This window comes from Somniosus microcephalus, chromosome 9 (genome assembly GCF_052327205.1).
Source record: "Somniosus microcephalus isolate GS21.2 chromosome 9, FLI_Smic_1.0, whole genome shotgun sequence".
Classification (NCBI taxonomy): Eukaryota; Metazoa; Chordata; class Chondrichthyes; order Squaliformes; family Somniosidae; genus Somniosus; species Somniosus microcephalus.
Window position 1 is genome coordinate 101,449,496 of NC_140995.1, and position 18,624 is coordinate 101,468,119.

At 42.1% G+C, this 18,624-nt stretch overlaps 1 protein-coding gene across 1 annotated transcript in view; it reads right to left on the reverse strand.

The window, feature by feature from the left end:
• Nucleotides 1-18,624, reverse strand: part of LOC147112561 (dihydropyrimidinase-related protein 5-like) — an 82,365-nt gene that overhangs the window by 52,538 nt on the left and 11,203 nt on the right. The window contains exons 2-4 of the mRNA XM_085996908.1: nt 9,716-9,874; nt 1,293-1,472; nt 953-1,021 (exon numbers count right to left, since the gene is read on the reverse strand). Of these exons, the coding sequence (XP_085853034.1) occupies nt 953-1,021; nt 1,293-1,472; nt 9,716-9,874 (408 nt within the window). The remainder of the gene's footprint in view (nt 1-952; nt 1,022-1,292; nt 1,473-9,715; nt 9,875-18,624) is intronic.

Genomic DNA, 18,624 nt, shown 5'->3' on the forward strand with positions numbered 1-18,624 from the left:
GAAAGTCTGCAGTTCTCAAATGGCCATGCTGGGGAATCTCCAGCAGTTCTGTCAACTACTGTGGGTTAACAGAAAGCCAATTTAAAATCATCTGCTTCATTTTAATTTCCAGAATTTTAAAAGACAAAGGATTAATATTTTAATTGAAAATATGCATCAAAAACTTACTGAAGCAGCACTATTTCAATTGGTAAACTAAACTCAAACAGAAGCTTACTCAGCTTCTTATGCAGTTTTCATTAGCATTCCAGTTCAAAATGAACACTATTTCCATTTCCATGGCAAAACAGTTACAAACACTTGCTAAAACCACTTTGGAACTTACCTCGGGATCAAAAAGTAGCCAGAACATGTCAGTGTTAGATACCTACAGTACATAAGCACTAGCATCATACAGAACTACTGACTACTAACACAAAGCCAGATTGCACAACGTGATCCGATTTCAGGAGATCCCCTGAATATGAGAGAGAGGTGGCTGCCCTTGCCCTTGCCACTCGGATCACATCTAGGGAGCCAGTCATATGTGAGAAGGCATAAAGTACAGCAGAAGCTGAACAAAAATGAGAAAAACAGCTGACTTTAATTTATGATCCTTCCTGCACACTCCCTGGAACCATCACAGATTTTCAGCCCCCAAGGCAAATCAAAGGTGAGCTTTTCTTTCTCTACATGAATTTCAAATGGTTATAAAGCAGAGTCACACAGAAAGAATACCAGAATTAGTGGGTGGAATAAACTATTTAAATTTATGAGCTGTATTGCTCACTCATGAAATATTTGCTTTCATCATTGTATGTTTGCACTTTTAGCTTGATATCTTAAGGGAAGGGGTCCTATTTACTTGAAATTAAAGTAACCCAACATGACCAGTATACACAAGGTTTATAGTAAAACTCTTTTCATATTTATCATACACTTAATATGCCTTAACCATTTTGATAGGACAAACCTCCTCAGGTCTGCTGATGTCTATTCCCTCAGGCCCAGTGATTCCCAGTTCCAAGGCTTCTTTTGCACCCTGAAAAACAAAGAAATAATGGTACTGCATATTCTCCATCTCAGAATTAAATTAGGAAGGAGTATTTAATTCATATTAGAAGTCCTGCTACATAGAATACCCATAACATTGGGTTAATTAAAGCTTCAAGTGCAACCGTAAATTCTGTTATGCACTTGTCTGAAATCATCTTTCAGTTGCATTTTAAAAATTCTTGTTCACTATTCGTGGCATCATTTCATACATTATTCATTGCTGACATGTCAGTAAATTTTTAAATGTGAACATTTACCTCTGCTACCAGCTCTCCATTTTCCGCATGGACACAAGCTATGGCACCAAGGCTTTTACATGCACGAAAAACTTGGTAAAGCTCATTGTCTCGCAGCATGTACTGGTCCTTGTAGGTCATGTATGCTTGGAATGAATTCACTCCGTGCTCTTTCACTAGTTCCTCCATTTCAAGTTGCACCTGAATAATAAAAAATTAGACAAGGATTGAAGATTTGGCCTTAAAATACACTTAGTTCACCCATATTTATTTAAATCTCATCAATAAAATTAAGAACATAAGAATACAAGAAATGGGAGCAGGAGTAGCCCATACGGCCTCTCGAGCCTGCTCTGCCATTCCACAAGATCATTGCTGAACTTCTACATCAACTCCTCTTTCCCACCCTATCCCCACATCAGTTCATTTCCTTAGTGCCAAAAGTCTATCAATCTCAGTTTGAATATACTCAACGACTGAGCATCCACAGCTCTCTGGGGTAGACAATTCCAAAGATTCACAACCCCAGCCCTAAATGGCCGACCCCTTATGACCCCTAGTTCTAGACTCCCAAACCAGGGGAAACAGCCTCTCAGCATCTACCCTGTCAAGCCCTCCGAGAATGTTATCTGTTTCAATGCGATCACCTCTCTTTCTTCTAAACTCCAGAGAATATAGGTCCATTCTACTCGATCTCTCCTCAGAGGACAGCCCTCACAACCCAGGAATCAATCCAGTGAACCTTCACTGCACCCACTCCAAGGCAATTATATCCTTCCTTAGGTGTGGTCTCACCAAAGCCCTATATATATTCTTGTACTCTAACCCCCTTGCAATAAAGGCTAAAATACGATGTGCCTTCCTAATTGCTTGCTGTACCTGCATGTACAAGGACACCCAAATCCCTCTGAATACCAACAATTACTAGTCTCTCACCTTTATAAAAAAAAAATGGACAACCGATGCTCTTGATTGTGGCTTCTTGCCTTTCAGACAATACTTTATTTCTCTCTCTCTATCCCAATATAAGGATTGGATATTTATAAGACCAACTGACATAGGCATGGGTACAATTGGAGATTCATATTCTATTCAACAGATAACCTGAGACACTGGTATTGATAAACAGAAATTCCCCCAAAATAACAATGTTTCTTAGCTAGGAAAATTATTTTATGGATTAAAAGGGGAAAAATTGAATCTTGTTTGTTCAGCAGGACTGATGCCAAACCGTTTACATGCAGAAGCTGCACCATATATGTTTATTTATGATTTTACTTACTGATGTGTAGTTGTTACAGATTTACCACTACAAAATTAGTCAGTATCACCCTGAAAGAAAAAGTCTTGCATTTATAGAACGCCTTTCACCACCACCGGACGTACCAAAGCGCTTTACAGCCAATTAAGTACTTTTTTTTTTTTTTGGAGTGCAGTCACTGTTGTAATGTAGGAAACGTGGCAGCCAATTTGCGCACAGCAAGCTCCCACAAACAGCAATGTGATAATGACCAGATAATCTGTTTTAGTGATGTAGATTGAGGGATAAATATTGGCCAGGACACCGGGGATAACTCCTCTGCTCTTCTTCAAAATCGTGTTATGGGATCTTTTACGTCCACCTGAGAGAGTAGACGGGGCCTCGGTTTAACGTCTCATCTGAAAGACGGCACCTCTGACAGTGCCGCACTCCCTCAGCACTGCACAGGAGTGTCAGCCTAGATTTTTGTTCTCAAGTCTCTGGAGTGAGATTTGAACCCTTCTGACTCAGAGGCGAGGGTGCTACCAACTGAGCCACTGGCTGAAATGGCGGAGTTCTCAATACAAAAGATGTGAAATTGTTATTACATTAGAGACAAAAGGCAGCATATCAATTGTAATATGATTTGAAAGTAGATCACTATACCGTGCAATATTACAGTTCTGATCACTCTACCCAGAAATAAAACCTTTTTTCAAAATTAATTGATCTGCCTGCATCTACATTATCTATTTCTCTCAACATTATAAAGACCTGGACCTTTACTCTAAATAAAATTTTTGTATCTATTGGTCTCTTCATAATTTATAACAAAATGTAGTTAGTCTTTAATCCAGTTAGCTAATTTTCCATTCAATTCATGAGCCTTAAATCTTCAGAAACTTTATGTTCAACATTATCAAGTGCCTCCTGAAAGTCCAAGATCACCTCCACTAGACTGCCCTTATTAATAGTTTTGTTATTTCCGTGAAAGAATTTTAGTGCATTCATGAAGCACAACTTGCTCTTTCTAAATGCATGCCAATTATGCCTTATGGCCTTGGTACTGTTTAGCATCCTGAAAATCCTAAAGCATTTTCCCCATTAATGAAATGCAAAAAAAGGTTTTTTTATTTGTTCCTGGGATGTGAGCGTCGCTGGCAAGGCCAGCATTTATTGCCCATCCATAATTGCCCTCGAGAAGATGGTGGTGAGCCGCCTTCTTGAACCGCTACAGTCCGTGTGGTGAAGGTACTCCCACAGTGCTGTTAGGGAGGGAGTTCCAGAATTTTGACCCAGCGACGATGAAGGAACAGCAATATATTTCCAAGTCAAGAAGTGTGTAACTTGGGTGGGGAATTTGCAGGTGATGGTGTTCCCATGCGCCTGTTGTCATTGTCCTTCTAGGTGGTAGAGGTCATGGATTTGGGAGCTGCTGCCAAAGAAGCCTTGGCGACTTGCTGCAGTGCATCTTGTAGATGGCATACACTGCAGCCACAGTACGCTGGTGGTGGAGGGAGTGAATGTTTAAGGTGGTGGATGGGGTGCCAATCAGCAGACTGCTTTGTCTTGGATGGTGTTGAGCTTCTTGTGTTGTTGGAGCTGCACTCATCCAGGCAAGTGGAGAGTATTCCATCACACTCCTGACTTGTGCCTTGTAGATGGTGGAAAGGGGCGGTGGTTAGATTCTCATTTGTTGGAGATAGTCATTGCCTGGCAATTGTGTGGCACGAATGTTACTTGCCAGTTGGCAGACCAAGCCTGAATGTCGTCCAGGTCTTGTGCATGCGGGCATGGACTGCTTCATTTTCTGAGGAGTTGCAAATGGAACTGAACACTGTGCAATCATCAGCAAACATCCTCACTTCTGACATAATGGAGGGAAGATCATTGATGAAGCAGCTAAAGATGGTTGGGCCTAGGACACTGCCTTGAGGAACTCCTGCAGCAATGTTCTGGGACTGAGATGATAGACCGCCAACAACTACAACCATCTTCCTTTGTGCTTGGTATGACTCCAGTCAGTGAAGAGTTTTCCCCGATTCCCGTTGACTTCAATTTTACTAGGGCTCCTGGGTGCCACACTCAGTCAAATGCTGCCTTGATGTCAAGGGCAGTCACTCATCTCACCTCTGGAATTCAGCTCTTTTGTCCATGTTTGGACCATGGTTGTAATGAGGTCTGGAGCCGAGTGGTCCTGGCAGAACCCAAACTGGATAGGTTATTGGTGAGTATAAACCCTAGAATCACAGACCAGTTAACCTATTAAGATAACATTTATTCTCCTCCAGCCCTCATGTACAGCTCCTAGATTTACAGAACTTCTAAAATATTAACCAGTTTCACCTAGTCGCTCTCTAATTTACTTGATGATTCCAGGGTGCATAGCATCTGGTCCAGGTGTCTTCTATGTATTTAATTAATAGAGCTTGACACGAGCTGATTGGTGCCAACATAAGAGGATTCCCTGAGCCATAAAAAACTACAGGTGCAACTTATCTGCACTCTTTTTGAAGACTTTTTAATGGATCTAAAATGTCTTTAAACTTTCCATTTATTCTGTATAAAGCTAAAAGCATTCCCTTGATCGCTTTGGCCAACTATAGTATCCCTCAATTCCTCTCGGAGAACTTGTAGTACTCATTTCCGCTATCCTCAAGTGATCTTTGTACGATTCCCAGACTGCACTGCTCGTTTCTTTGTATTTTTGAAACCATTCTTGTTGATTTATGTAATTTGGATTTGCTCGGAGCCACAGTGGTTTTGTATTGCTAGGTTTCTCCTTCTAGGGATAAGGATTTGTTTCCAAATTCCTTAAAATGGCCTTTACTGCTCCCTTCAGTTTTATTTTCTTGTCCCACTTCCTCCTTCATCCTTCCTGTAGCTTCTCTCATAGCTCTAAAGTTTGCACATCCAAAATCTTGCACAACCAGAATGTTATTTTTGGCCTGGCATTAAATGCACTGCCAATTCAAACTATAAATGATGACCGAAGTCAAGGGTTCAATTACTTCCAAGTTAGGAATTGGTTCTAGTGGACTGTTAAAATACTCAGTCTAGTCGTATTCACCCTCACTCACTGCTTCTTATGATTCATTATGAAGCAGCTATGAATTATCTTCCCTTGTCCTTGCCCCTAGTCTGTCCACTTTACTTCTGAAATCCTCAATCACATTACAATTATCTGTAGCCTGTCTTCATTCCTAAATAGCTCTCTATATATTTGCTCATCTTGGTGGTAGAAAGCAGTTGATCATTTTGTAATTATTGGATTCCACCTATAGTAATTCTGTGATTTCTCCTGCTGGTATGACATCAAACCTTTTGATGGTGGTTAGATAATTTCTTACCGATAATACCACTCCTCTGAATTTATGCCCATGTTTGCAAAGTGTTTTAAGTCCTCTCATCTTCATAGCTAATGTTCACAATCATGTTTATGCAAATATCTGCACTATATCCATACATTTCCAATTCCTTCTAACAGTACAAAAAAAACTTAAACCTTTCCAACATCTTTGCAACCCAGTTTGACCCTTCTGTTGTACTTAAATTACTAATTTATCCCTGAACATTATCTTCTAGCTCCTCACCTGGCACAATTATTAAAGCAGAATTCCCTTCTCTCACCATCCCCAAAATAAAACTCTGGCTCACATGATTCATGTGCCAAATGCTCTCCCTCCGATTATGTGAAGCTGGCCCACCCCAATTATCCACCAAGTCAATTCTCCCCAATGTACACTTTAATTACCACTCACTGAAGTGTTTTAATACCTTTAGATAGCACAGAAAGCAATCTAAATACAATTGTATCCTTTGCTATAGACCGACTCTGCATATTCGTTCATCAGATCCTGGGATCGACAGTCCATCTTTGTCAATTGTCCCCACATGTAATATCAAACACCTCTCCCTTCTTTTTATATCTCCTTTCACAGTTTGGTAACCTTTCCAGCTCCTTCACTGGTTCCAGTCAAATGATCGCTCCAGCTGGATACTGACATCTCTTTTTCTAATTAACTCATTTACAATTACAAAACAGATCATCTATCTGCACCTTCCATTTCCACTGATTTCTTTCAATTGCATTTTTTGAGTTCTCAAACTTTCCAACTAAATGTTAAAACTAAAAATTCTGCAATGTACTCAAAGAACCACAGACTGTAGCCAGCTATGCTGTATAAAATGTTTCTACAAAAATTTTAGTTAGATCCCAGTTACAGCATTCAGAGTGCAACCTGGATATAGTAAAATCACTTTCCCATAAATCTACTGGAGCAGAAGCAAGATTTTTTTTTATTTATAAGCTTTATTTACACATCGAGAGGTTTCATGGCAACTGATAAAGTGATTGTGTTTGAGTAAACTGTTTATTGTTAATAGATAAAAAAGGACAAAACAACACCTTGTATTTCTATAGCACCTTTAATGTAAAGAACATCCAAGGTCCTTCACAGATAGGTGTATGGAAGATGGACACAGATCCATGGAAGAACAGAATAGGGCCTGGATGATTGAAAGCTCTGCTGCAAGTGGTTGGATGCACCAGAGGAAAGGAGTGTTCAGGGGAGAATATAGGGTTGGTCAGATAGAGTGGAAGCAAGGCTATGCAGGGATTTAAAGAGAAGTCTTCTGAATTTGAGGTGTTGGGATGGGGAGTTAGTGTAGGTCAGTGAGGACAGGGTTCATGGTTGAGTGGGACGGGATACAGCCAGGAGAGCTTTGAACAAGTTGGAGTTTATGAACAATGGAGAATAGGAGACCAGCAAGTAAAGCATGTGTGTGGTCTTGTGGAAGTGACAAAGGCAGTGGAGGCAGGCAATGTTGCAGAGGTGGAGGTATGTGGTCTTTGAGATGGTGAGGATTTGAGGTATGAAGCTCAGTTCAGGATCAAACAGGACACAGGCTGCAATCTGTCTGTATCAGCTTGAGAAAGCAGATGGGGAGGGGAATGAAATTTGTGGCAGGCCCAAAGACCATAATGGGGCTGATGTTCCTCTGTGTTGTCCAGGAGCAATTAGCACACAGTGCACTGAAAGTGTGCTCCGTAACATCAACATCTTTGCTGCCCACTTTTCCCACCAGGGCTGGTTATGAAGCAGATGCACACTTTTGGTCATGTTCTTGGGTGCAGCAAAACAATGCAGATCAAGTCCCAGAGCTGACTAGAGACAATGGAAGCCCCAGGAAAGAATCAGTTTGTTGGACCACAATTTTTAGATTCAGAAGAACTATGTTTAGTTTTTAAATCCATTTATGTCTGCCAGTAGTTGTAATCTGCATGTTGGTGGTCTTTATCTTTATTAATAGGAGAAGGGTGTGGTTTGATGGAGGCTTCTCTGTTTATTCCAGCTGCGATAGAGGTATGGTAAGAGGGAGAGGGGATTCTTGCGGAGGTAGGGAGACAGCTGTTAATGATTCAGGAAAGTGCCAGGTGAATTTCTTCAGCAGCTGTCAAGGGGACTTGGTCATTTCCTCCTGCCTGTCTCCAAATATACTGTTTATATAGATCAGCATTCAATTTGCTTTATTATTACTCCAATCCTAAGCACAGCATCTGCTAGCATAACAAATCATTCAACTTCACCCTCAGCTATTTTAAACATCATTCATGGAGTACGTATGAATTCTTTTAGTTCCACTGTGCAATATTTTAATCTCATCTGTACTGAATTTCATGTGCCATTCGTTAGCCGACATATAATTTACCTACCTCATAATAGGTCCATGGCTGAATTTTCAAATGTGATTTCCCCCGCCACCATTTTGGCACAGTCTGAACATTTTGCCCGTTTGCAGTGAGCTTCTGAATCCAAGTTATTGATGTAAATTTGAAACAGAAAGGATCCCAAAACTGATCTCTGGGATACTTATTCCCCACCTCCCTGACATCACTCCCCTAAACAGTAACCAAACTTGCTACCCTTCAGCCAATTTCTTATCTATTTCCAGATTTTTTCTTGAATTCCCAGTAACACACTTTCATTCTGAACTTTGCTAAAGGGGTTTTGGAAGACTAGGTACACTACATCACATCACACAGCTTTCACCTAGGGATGCGACTTTGTCAAAATAGTGAAGCAGGTTAGTCAGGCAGGATTTTCCCATTAGATGCCACATTGGCTGCTGTTATAAGAGACACAAGATATTGGTACTATTTCCACTTGAATAGAGAAAGAGGAAATTTCATAGAATGTTTTAAAATGGCAAATGATTTTGTCGAGTCAATAGGAAAAGATTATTTTCTTTGATTGGGGAGCCAGTGGAAAGGGGCCATCAAATTAAACTTGTTAATAAGAGAACAAGGTGGGTGTTTGTTGGGAGCAAGAAATTGTCATAGGAAGCACTTCAGGAAGAGACAACTGCATCTTTTAAAAGGAAAACTGGATAGATATTTCAAACAGAGGAGATACAAGAATATGGGGAGATCACAGGGCAGTGGCATTACTTTTGGATTGCTGTAACAAAGAGCTAGCATAGACACGCTAGGCTGAAAGTCTCATTCCATGCTGTAAACTTCTATGGTTATTAAGGTCATATAGGCAGTCCTCAAGTTTACTCCTGATATTGAGTCCATTACTTTTTAACTAGTAAATCTGTCATTGCTTGAATCTGTTTTGTTATCTTTTTTGAAAATGGACAGCATGTTAGTTTGCTTCCAATCAGCAGAACTTCCTAGTGTCTGACTAACTCTCGATATTTGTCAGCACCTCCCACCTCCTGTATCCCTTAGTATCTGGATGTAAGCCACAGTCTTTACTGGGTTTCGAAGTCAATCTGAAGGCACATGATGGAACCAGTAAGCCTTCTGTTCAATACTTCAACTCACTATAAATTACCTAGATAGCGTGCAAAGTAAAGATGCACGTACAGAAGTGGTTTGAGATGGTGAACCTGAAGTAAACATCTGAAGTAAAAACTGTTACCAAGCCAAGAAGTGAGCTGCCTCTAGTGACTTCTCAGATGCTCTGAGTCTTGGGGCAAACCTGCATTACATTAACAAATTCAAACACTAAACCGCTTAGGCATTCGTAGTTTTATCTCTTCATTACTTCCTTCTTATTTCAGATCTGGTGCTCTGTAGTACACCTTAACCATTAGCTTTGCTCTTCTCAAATTGAAAATCAACTTAATATACAAACAACAGGCAAAAAACATTTCTGAAAAACTAGGCTATATAGACAGTAAAATACACCCTTACCTGTGGTCCCCACCAAGTCACACCAACATGCAGACAGTAGTCACAGCAGACTTTGGGATCGGCTAGATTTCTACATTTTTCATAAGCCTCCAGAAGAGAAATCTCTTTATCTGGCAATACGTAGCCAATTATCATTGTTGTTCCTCCAACCAGAGCAGCCTATAGAAGAGGAGAAACTTTCAATATTCTGAATAATTTAATAATGCTGGTCTTATTTGGGAAAATAAAATGCATTAAGGCCAGACATTTTGACATTTAAAATAAATGCATAGTCTAAAGAGGAAATCCATATATTTAATAACCATAAAATTCTAATAGTTATCAATGGAGATTCCTGAACAGTTAAGTTTTCCACTGGCCCTGTTTTATCACCTTTAAGAGAAGCTTTAAAGCAAATTTGTTTTGTGTGCATGTATAACCTGGCTGTCGAATGACGGCATGGATCGAGATTGGGCACTAAGGGCAACACAACCGCCAATTAACATCACTGAAGTCTGCTCGTTAATTCAAAGTACAGTAACTGTTGTACAAACATAAACCAAGTTATCCAGTAATTCAAATTAAGCAACTAAACTAAAACACAACTTTTTTTGTGCTTATAAGAAAAGTAACAAGCAAATTATCATTTGAATTAAGCAACTTTGATTTAAAAGACTGCAGTAGTGGGCTTCAATCTGCTTTGAGTTTTTGAACATACGTTTTCAGAAATATCTGGACACAATACTCCAGCGGAGGCCTAACCAGTAATTTATAAAGGTTTAGAATAACTTCCTTACTTTTTTATTCTTATGCCTCTATTTGTAAAGCCCAGGATCCCATCAGCTTTTTTAAACAGCCTATTGTCCTGGCAGCTTCAAAGATTAGTGTATGTGAACCCCCAGATCTCGCTGTTCTTGCACCCTATTTAAAATTGTATCATTTAGTTTATATTGTCTCTCTTCATTCTTCTTTCCAAAATGCATCACTTCACATTTCTCTGCATTAAATTTCATCTGCATTGTTTCTTCCCATTTCACCAGTCTATGTCCTCCTGAAGTCTGTTATTATCCTCCTCACGGCCCTCACTGTTTACTACATTTTCAAGTACTATCTTTCTGTCTCTTAGCCAATTTTGTATCCACAGTGCCGCTGTCCCTTTAATAATATGGCCTTCAATTTAAAAATATAGCAACAGATGAAGCACAGGGTCAGGTCAGCAGGTTCCCGAGTAGAGTGCCATGTGACATGCGAGCGTAGCTTAAGTCAGCATTTAACATTGACATTTCTATCATAGCAGTAACTAGGACATCTTAAACACACACACACACACACACACACACCACATGTGTGTGTGTTACTGGACTAGTAATTCAGAGGCCTGGATTAATAATCCAGGGAATGTGAATTCAAATCCCATCGTAGTTTGAGAATTTGAATTTGGAAATAAAAAGCTGGTATCAGTAATAGTAATCATGAAGATGCTGGATTGTCGTAAAAACCCAATTGGTTCAATATGTCTTTTATGGAAAGAAACCTGCCATCCTTACCTGGTCTGATCTATATGTGACTTCAGTTCCACACCAATGTGGTTGACTCTTAAATTCCCTCTGAAGTGGCCAGCAAGCCACTCAGTTTGGGCAACTAGGAATGGACAATAAATGCCGGTGTTGTCAGCAATGCCCACATTCTGAGAATTAATAGAAAAATTTATCACAGGACACCATGGCCTAGAAATTGGGTATGTAGCGCCACCTATTAGCGCCTAAAGAGGGCAGTCAGTGGCTGCAGCGCCACTGGCCGCGCCTCCCGCGATATTCAGTGGGGCGCTAATGGTGGCGTTAGCCTGTTGCGCTGCACCGCCACCAATGACGTCATCGATGTGCGCAGCACCCCATTAGCGCCCCGATCGCGATATTTGGTAGCGAATGCCGCTGCAGCGCCGTTCGCTACCCGCGCCCGGTTCACGGGGCCTTGCTGTGCCGGCAGTGGCGCAAGTTAAGGTGGAGGTGCAGGGCGGCCGCCTTTTTTGGCAGCCGCCTGCCAGCACCTCCGTCCCTGGCCTCCTGACCCCCCCCCCCCCCCCGCGGCATTGACGTCTGTTTCCCAAGAGCCTGGCACTTCTCCTCGGTGCCGGACTCTTTTGCCGGCACTCGCGATCGGGGATCACGCTGTTGCAGGCCCCTCCCCCTTAGCAATGGGAGGAAGGCCTGCAGTACCGCAGCGTGCCGTGCCGCAGTGTGTGGCGCTGCAGCACGTTGCGCTGCGATATTCAGTTTCAGCACCCTAAGAGGGACGCAGAGCGCCTCAAGCCTCGCCCAGTCTCCCTCTAGGGGCACTGAAACTGAATTTCTGATGTTCGCTAATGCTCCGAACGCTGCGCAAAAATCAGCGCCCAGGCGACCTTGGCGCCTCAACCCAATTTCTAGGCCCATGTGTGTGCTGTGATGCACCTATGTTATCTTGGTTTACAGATCAGTTTGTTTCTATACAAATTTTTTAAAAAACAGAATGAATTAAAGCACATTTCATGAATGATTCAGGTTTATAGCTTTCAAAGCTCTCACAAATGTGGCTTTCCTTTGACAATGACCAGACTAAATTGAAGTTGTTACCATCTTTGTCTATGGAAGGAGTCATTTTGCAGAAAGACTGATAACGCTGCCCTATTAAAAACCAACATTTATGATAAAATAGTAATTGAGAAGATTATTTAAAAAAGTAAAAAGACAACATTTGTAACTTTGGGGTAATAACCAAATTTTTTTAACATGTTCATTTCAAATGACTTTTCGCTGACAACCTATAGTACATACCTTGTGCTGATTTTTTTTTTTTAAATCAGGTTTTGTTACACTTACACAACTGTGCAGTTTGACAAATTTAGTTGGTTTTGTGCCACCTCTGATATCTGGGACACATTGGCTCTTTGCATATTACACATCCTCCCTCCTACTTCTCCAGTGTCTAGGAAATTAATTTGATGTCTATAAAGAGGCAGTAGGACAGTTGAAATTAGAATGGGTCAGGTATTTCACTCCCTGCCATCTGATTCATCACCACTTCTATAACCATGATTGCACACATAACGGCAACAAAAATCTACAAAAGGAAATAGAGACGCATAATTCTGTATGCAGTACAAAAGCAACCAGAAAAGGCCGACATTCTTGGATTCATGAATAAATGAAGCAGCTATAGATTCATGAATAAATTAAGCAGATCAGCATCAGACACTGCTCCAACACTGGGAAATATTGGGCACCGACCCACATTTGCAATTAAAACCTGTATTATCAAGACACTTTTTCTGTTGGTACTTTATATTAAAGCTGAATCTCCACAAGCAAAAATTTAACTGTACTACTGATGAACATTAGTTGTTTTGTCAAACAAGCTGAAATGCAGATACAATAAAGCCAGTGTTTAAGCTTCACACATTCTCTTGTCCAGCTGATTTTTGATTATCAATACAAAGGAAAAGGAAAATGGAGAACAAATTTTAAAAGGGAGTTAGTTGGACAGGTACAACAACAGAAAATGCTGGAAAAACTCAGCAGGCCAGGCAACATTCGTGGAGAGAAATTAGAGTCAACGTTTCGGGTCAAACCCTTTGTCAAGACTGAAAAAGCACAGGAAATGAAATAGATTAAGAGGCCAGGCTGGGAGAGAACAAAAGAGGAGTGAAGAGACATTAAGAGGTATTCAAAACAAAACGAGATGGTGATAGGACTAGTGGAGACAAAAGACAGCTCTAGATTAGGTGTGAAATGCACTGGCAGAATGGGAGACAGCTGCCATGTGGGAGAGAGAAAAAAAGAAAGGGGGGGACCAAAACAAAGGTGTGGATAAAAAATAAAAGTAAAAATGTAATGGGGGCCGAGGTTATGATCTGAAATTGTTGAACTCGATATTGAGTCCGGAAGGCTGTAAAGTGCCTAATCGGAAGATGAGGTGCTGTTCCTCGAGCTTACGCTGAGCTTCCGTGGAACAATGCAAGAGCCCGAATACAGTGAGGTCCGAGTGGGAATGGGGCGGTGAATTAAAATGACAGGCGACCGGAAGCTCGGGGTCATCCTCTATTTTCTCTCCACGGATGTTGCCTGGCTGCCTGAGTTTTTCCAGCATTTTCTGTTGTTATTTCGGATTTCCAGCATCTGCAGTATTTTGCTATTGTAGTTGGACAGGTACTTGAGGATGAGGAACGTACAGGGTTTCAAACAAAAACTGTGGCACAACTGCTCTTTCAAAGAGCCAGCACAGGCACGACGGGCTGAATGGTCTCCTTCTGTGCTGTAAGTTTCTATGACTCTATCCTAGATAACAGGTACCCCATATGCTGTGATTGGACCAACTTCCACAAATTTAAGGGGGAAAACCGAGCACAACTATCATGCCCTGAAAACCCAGTCATAAAACACACATCCAGATTACATATTGTGCTTCAATTGCCAGCACTCTTACCTTCTGATCAGAAGGTGAGTTTGAGTCTTTACATCAGGAAGGGAGCATAATCTGGGCCGACACTCCAGTGCAGTACTGAGGGAGTGCCACATTCTCAGAGATGCTGACCTTCAGATGAGCCATTAAACAGAGGTCCTTCAGAGAATGTGCTCTCTTGCCACTGATGTTGCCTGGCCTGCTGAGTTTTTCCAGCATTTTCTGTTGTCATTTCGGATTTCCAGCATCTGCGGTATTTTCCTATTGTACTCTCTTGGTGCCCTGGCCAACATTCCTCTCTCAACCGATGCCATCAAACAAAACAATTGATGAATTAGGCATTTATTTGATTGGTTTGTGGAACTTCATTGATGCAGAGCGACTTCTACATTTACCTATATACAAAAACAGTCACTGAACTCAAAGTAATTAATTATGCAAAGCATTTTAATTGTTCCAGTAATGTGTTGATTAATAAATGAAATGCAAGTGTTCCTTTCAACTTTTTCTTTAATAAAAAGCTTAATATCTGATTGTGAACAAATAAGAAAACTGCACCAAGGAAACTATTTATGTGTTGTATCTTAATCCTCAGAAGGGATCATAATGGCAATGCACTTTTCATTTAAGGGTGGCTCAAAATGTAGCACAATAAAATGTACCATAATCAATATGACTAATATGTAAATTCACTGACAATCTGGGTTCCTCATTGTTGCCAAATAACAATTACACATCTCAATGTTTTCAGGCATCTTTCATTAATAGTTATAGCGCTGCAGTGCACCATTAGTACTTTGGATTGAACTGGATTTAGTGTCAATAGGCTACTAATATATTTAACAAAGTATCAATAAATGCTGTGAATTTGAAATCACAATTACCTCAATTTCTCCTGTACCAGATAAGACCATTAAAACGTATAGATCTTACTAGCCTAAAAGGCACAATATTAACATTCATCCTATGAAAATCAAAATATACATATGAATTGTTGGTACTTATTCACATATTCCATTTGTATTTGTTGCTATTGGCCATTACAAATTCAAGAACTGCAACTTAGTAACAAACTAGTCTGTGGCAATTTATTTAAAACTGTCCATACAAAAGCCAATAAAAAGATTAATTAAACAAAAAGTGACAAAATAAAATCACTTTTTCTTTTTACTGTAGTGCTACGATACTAGAAAAGGGAAAATCTAAAAAAGCAGATCATGAAATCAAGCCTCAGACTGGATTCTATTCCACATTGTTTAGCATTTTAATTTATAACTCCATTTACAAGGTTGTGAAAATCCAGACAGCTTATCCCAGGAGAGCTCTGGAAGTGCTCAGTTGCATGCCATGTCTGCCTACAGCGAATGTGCACAATCAAATTTCAGCACCATTTAATGAACAGCTCTCTCAGCTTTACTGCACTTTCAACAAAATCACAGAATTAGGCTTGCCTTTCAAACAACAGTCACAGCAGTCACACTCACTACTTCAGAATTTCCATTAACTCTTAACCTGTCCAGCAAATCAGGATCCAAATAGGGGAGTGTATTTATTTGGTTCAAAATAGAATTCAAAGATAACGATAAAAGATTAACATTTTCTTAAATAAAATTTAAATGACCAATTAAGTAGCCAAAAAAAATTACGTTATTTTTTACTGAATAGCAAGATTGTCTTGAAGGCGAGATAATAGTGAAAATGCTACAGTGCTGGAATCCTAAAATCAAAATTTTAACTTGGACATTAACACTCAGTTTGGGAAACAGGAAGTGTGATGGGCACGTCTCTCTCACAACTCCATCAGTGTGATGTAAATTTACGGTATGCTTTTATTTAGGGTATTTTATGAGCCACTTCTTCCTGCAACAGTCTTGTTTCACTTCCTGTTAAGCAGACCTTGCGTTTCCCATGAACCAGAACCTGCACCTTTCTCACTCTGCAAAGACTTCGGGGGGAATTTTCCCAGCCCTGGGGAGGCGGGACTGCCGGGAAAATGGCAGAAACTGGGAGCGGGTGACGACCCTGCTCCCAACCCGCCTCCGACCCACCCTCCCGTGAGGCGGGTCCGAGTCGCACAGGGACCCGTCTCCTCGAGGCGGGAAGGGTATTAGAGCCAATTAACTGCCTGTTAACAGGTAGTTAACAGACAGTCTTGAGGCTTTTCCCCATTTTACACTTGCAACTGCGGGCTTCCCGACGGCTGCGAACCTCGCCAGGGCCAGCGAGGCGAGCGGTGGGTCTGCGGGGGTGAGAGGGGTCGAAATGTCCACTGTAGAGGTGAGTGATGGGTGCAAGTGTGGACAGGTAAGTATAAAGTGTTGGAAAAAGTTTCCTTACCTTTGCTTCTTTCTGCAGGCTTCAACCTTTGAGGATCCGGAGGTGCCTCATCTCAACGGCAGAGATGACAGAATGGCTGCTGCATTCTCCGATGCAGCAGCCATCTGCTTTCTGCTGAGGAGAGAGGTCTTGGTGAGCCTTCTGTGCAAGGTCTCACCTTAGAACAGAGATTGTCAGTGTTTGACAGCTTCTCAAAGCTGTCAAACGCTGACAATTCATCTGTCAAAAATTTTGCGACAGATGAAGCATCATACACTGATGTCATCTGTCACCAGCTTTCCCTTAATTGGCCGGTAAGCCTGCAGGGCGGACTTAACAAGGCCAATCAAGGGAAAATAGCGTGGGTTGGTCAGACGTCGCTGGGGGCGGGACTGAAACCCGGAAACCAGAAGTCCCGCCTCCATTGAGAAAATCCAGCCCTTCATACCTGTTAGGTCTCGCACAATCCAATAACACTCATGTCCCCTGCATTTTATTTCTCTTCAAGCCAGTCCCAGAAGACAGTATTATCAACACACCTCACTTGATCTTCTGAAACTAGTTTGCTCAAACAACAGTAGTTGTAAGGAAAGTATCTGAACCATTAGACTGAAACACATGCTAGGGCACCGCTTCAGTTTTAATTCTCTCATTACTGCACTGTGGTTGAATCCTCTGCCTATCTTTCTACCTATCTCAGTCCCATAGGCTTAAATGACCCCCACGAGGGTCGCGGGGCCCCCCCCCCCCCCCCCGAGGGTCGCGGCCCCCCCCCCCCCCCCCCGAGGGTCGCGGCCCCCCCCCCCCCCCCCCGAGGGTCGCGGCCCCCCCCCCCCCCCCCCCCGAGGTGAAGACCGCCGATTGCGCGCGCAGCAGGAGCTGAGACGCGGCGTTTCTGGCTCGGCCGGCGGGCCCGGTTGCCAGGGTAACCGTGACGCTGACCAAGCCCCGCCCCCCGGCCGAGCAGAGAGAGAGAAGTCGCGTCTCAGCTGCTCCTGCTGCGCACGCGGGCCCCCCCCGAGGTGAAGACCGCCGATTGCGGCTGTGCCAGACGTCCGGCGGGCCCGGTTGCCAGGGTAACGCTGGACGCTAGCCAGAGAGAGACGCCGCGTCTCAGCTCCTGCTGCGCGCGCACCCTAGCGGCGCTGGGCTGAGGCTCGGCCCTCCAGCCTTCGAGTGGGGCCAGGAGGTGCCTAGCTTGGGCGTGGGTGCGGAGGAGACGCCGAGGCTTCTAGGCCTACCTGGAAAAACGGGGAAAGGTAGGAAAATTAATGGGATTAGATAAGTTAATTACTTTCTAAATCATTTTTTTAAAAAACAATATGTGTTTTAAAAGCAACGTTTTTTTTTTTAAGACGCAGAAAGCGGGAAAAAGAAAGGAAAAGTTTGGAATCAAGATGGCGGCGACTCACCTCGGTTCAGAACGATAAAGCCCGGCCACACGCGCACCGATTGGCCCGGCGGCACACGCCAGCAACCCGGCGTACGATTGGTCGAGCTCGAGGTCACTCTGTCGCTAATGAACGGATAATGAGATGCTAATGAGCGGAACGTTGAAGGTTTTTGGGATACCGCGGGCGGGATTTTAGCCCGGACGAAACGTAAATACGCTTAAAACCATCTCGGAAGCGTAAGCTTTCTTTGGAGGTAACGCGCGCGTAGGTACGCCCTGTAACTTTCGAGCGCATACCCGCAAGACGCACACGCGATGACAGACAGAATGACAGACAGAATGACAGACAGAATGACAGACAGAATGACAGACAGAATGACAGACAGAATGACAGACAGAATGACAGACAGAATGACAGACAGAAGTACCGATTTATATATATAGATATCTTTCAAAACTATCACTCTGGACTAAATTACCTCAGGCTGGGTTTCAAGTTTCCAACCAGTATTGCCTGAAGTGTATTACATAGCACAAGAAAATCAGATTGATAACTAAAACACCACTAATTTTCACCAGAAAACCAGATCAACTTAAAAAGACCCATGGTTTTCAAAAACAAGGAGGTGAAGTCCTATTCTTTATCGAGCTGTCGGCAACCTCTCCATTTACTGAAATATTTTCCTCTCTCACAATAGGAAGCAGCTGACAGCTACTTAGTCATCAGAATAGAAAGTGAACCTTTGTTAACAGACAGCCAGATAGCTGTCAAAGTAGAACAGAA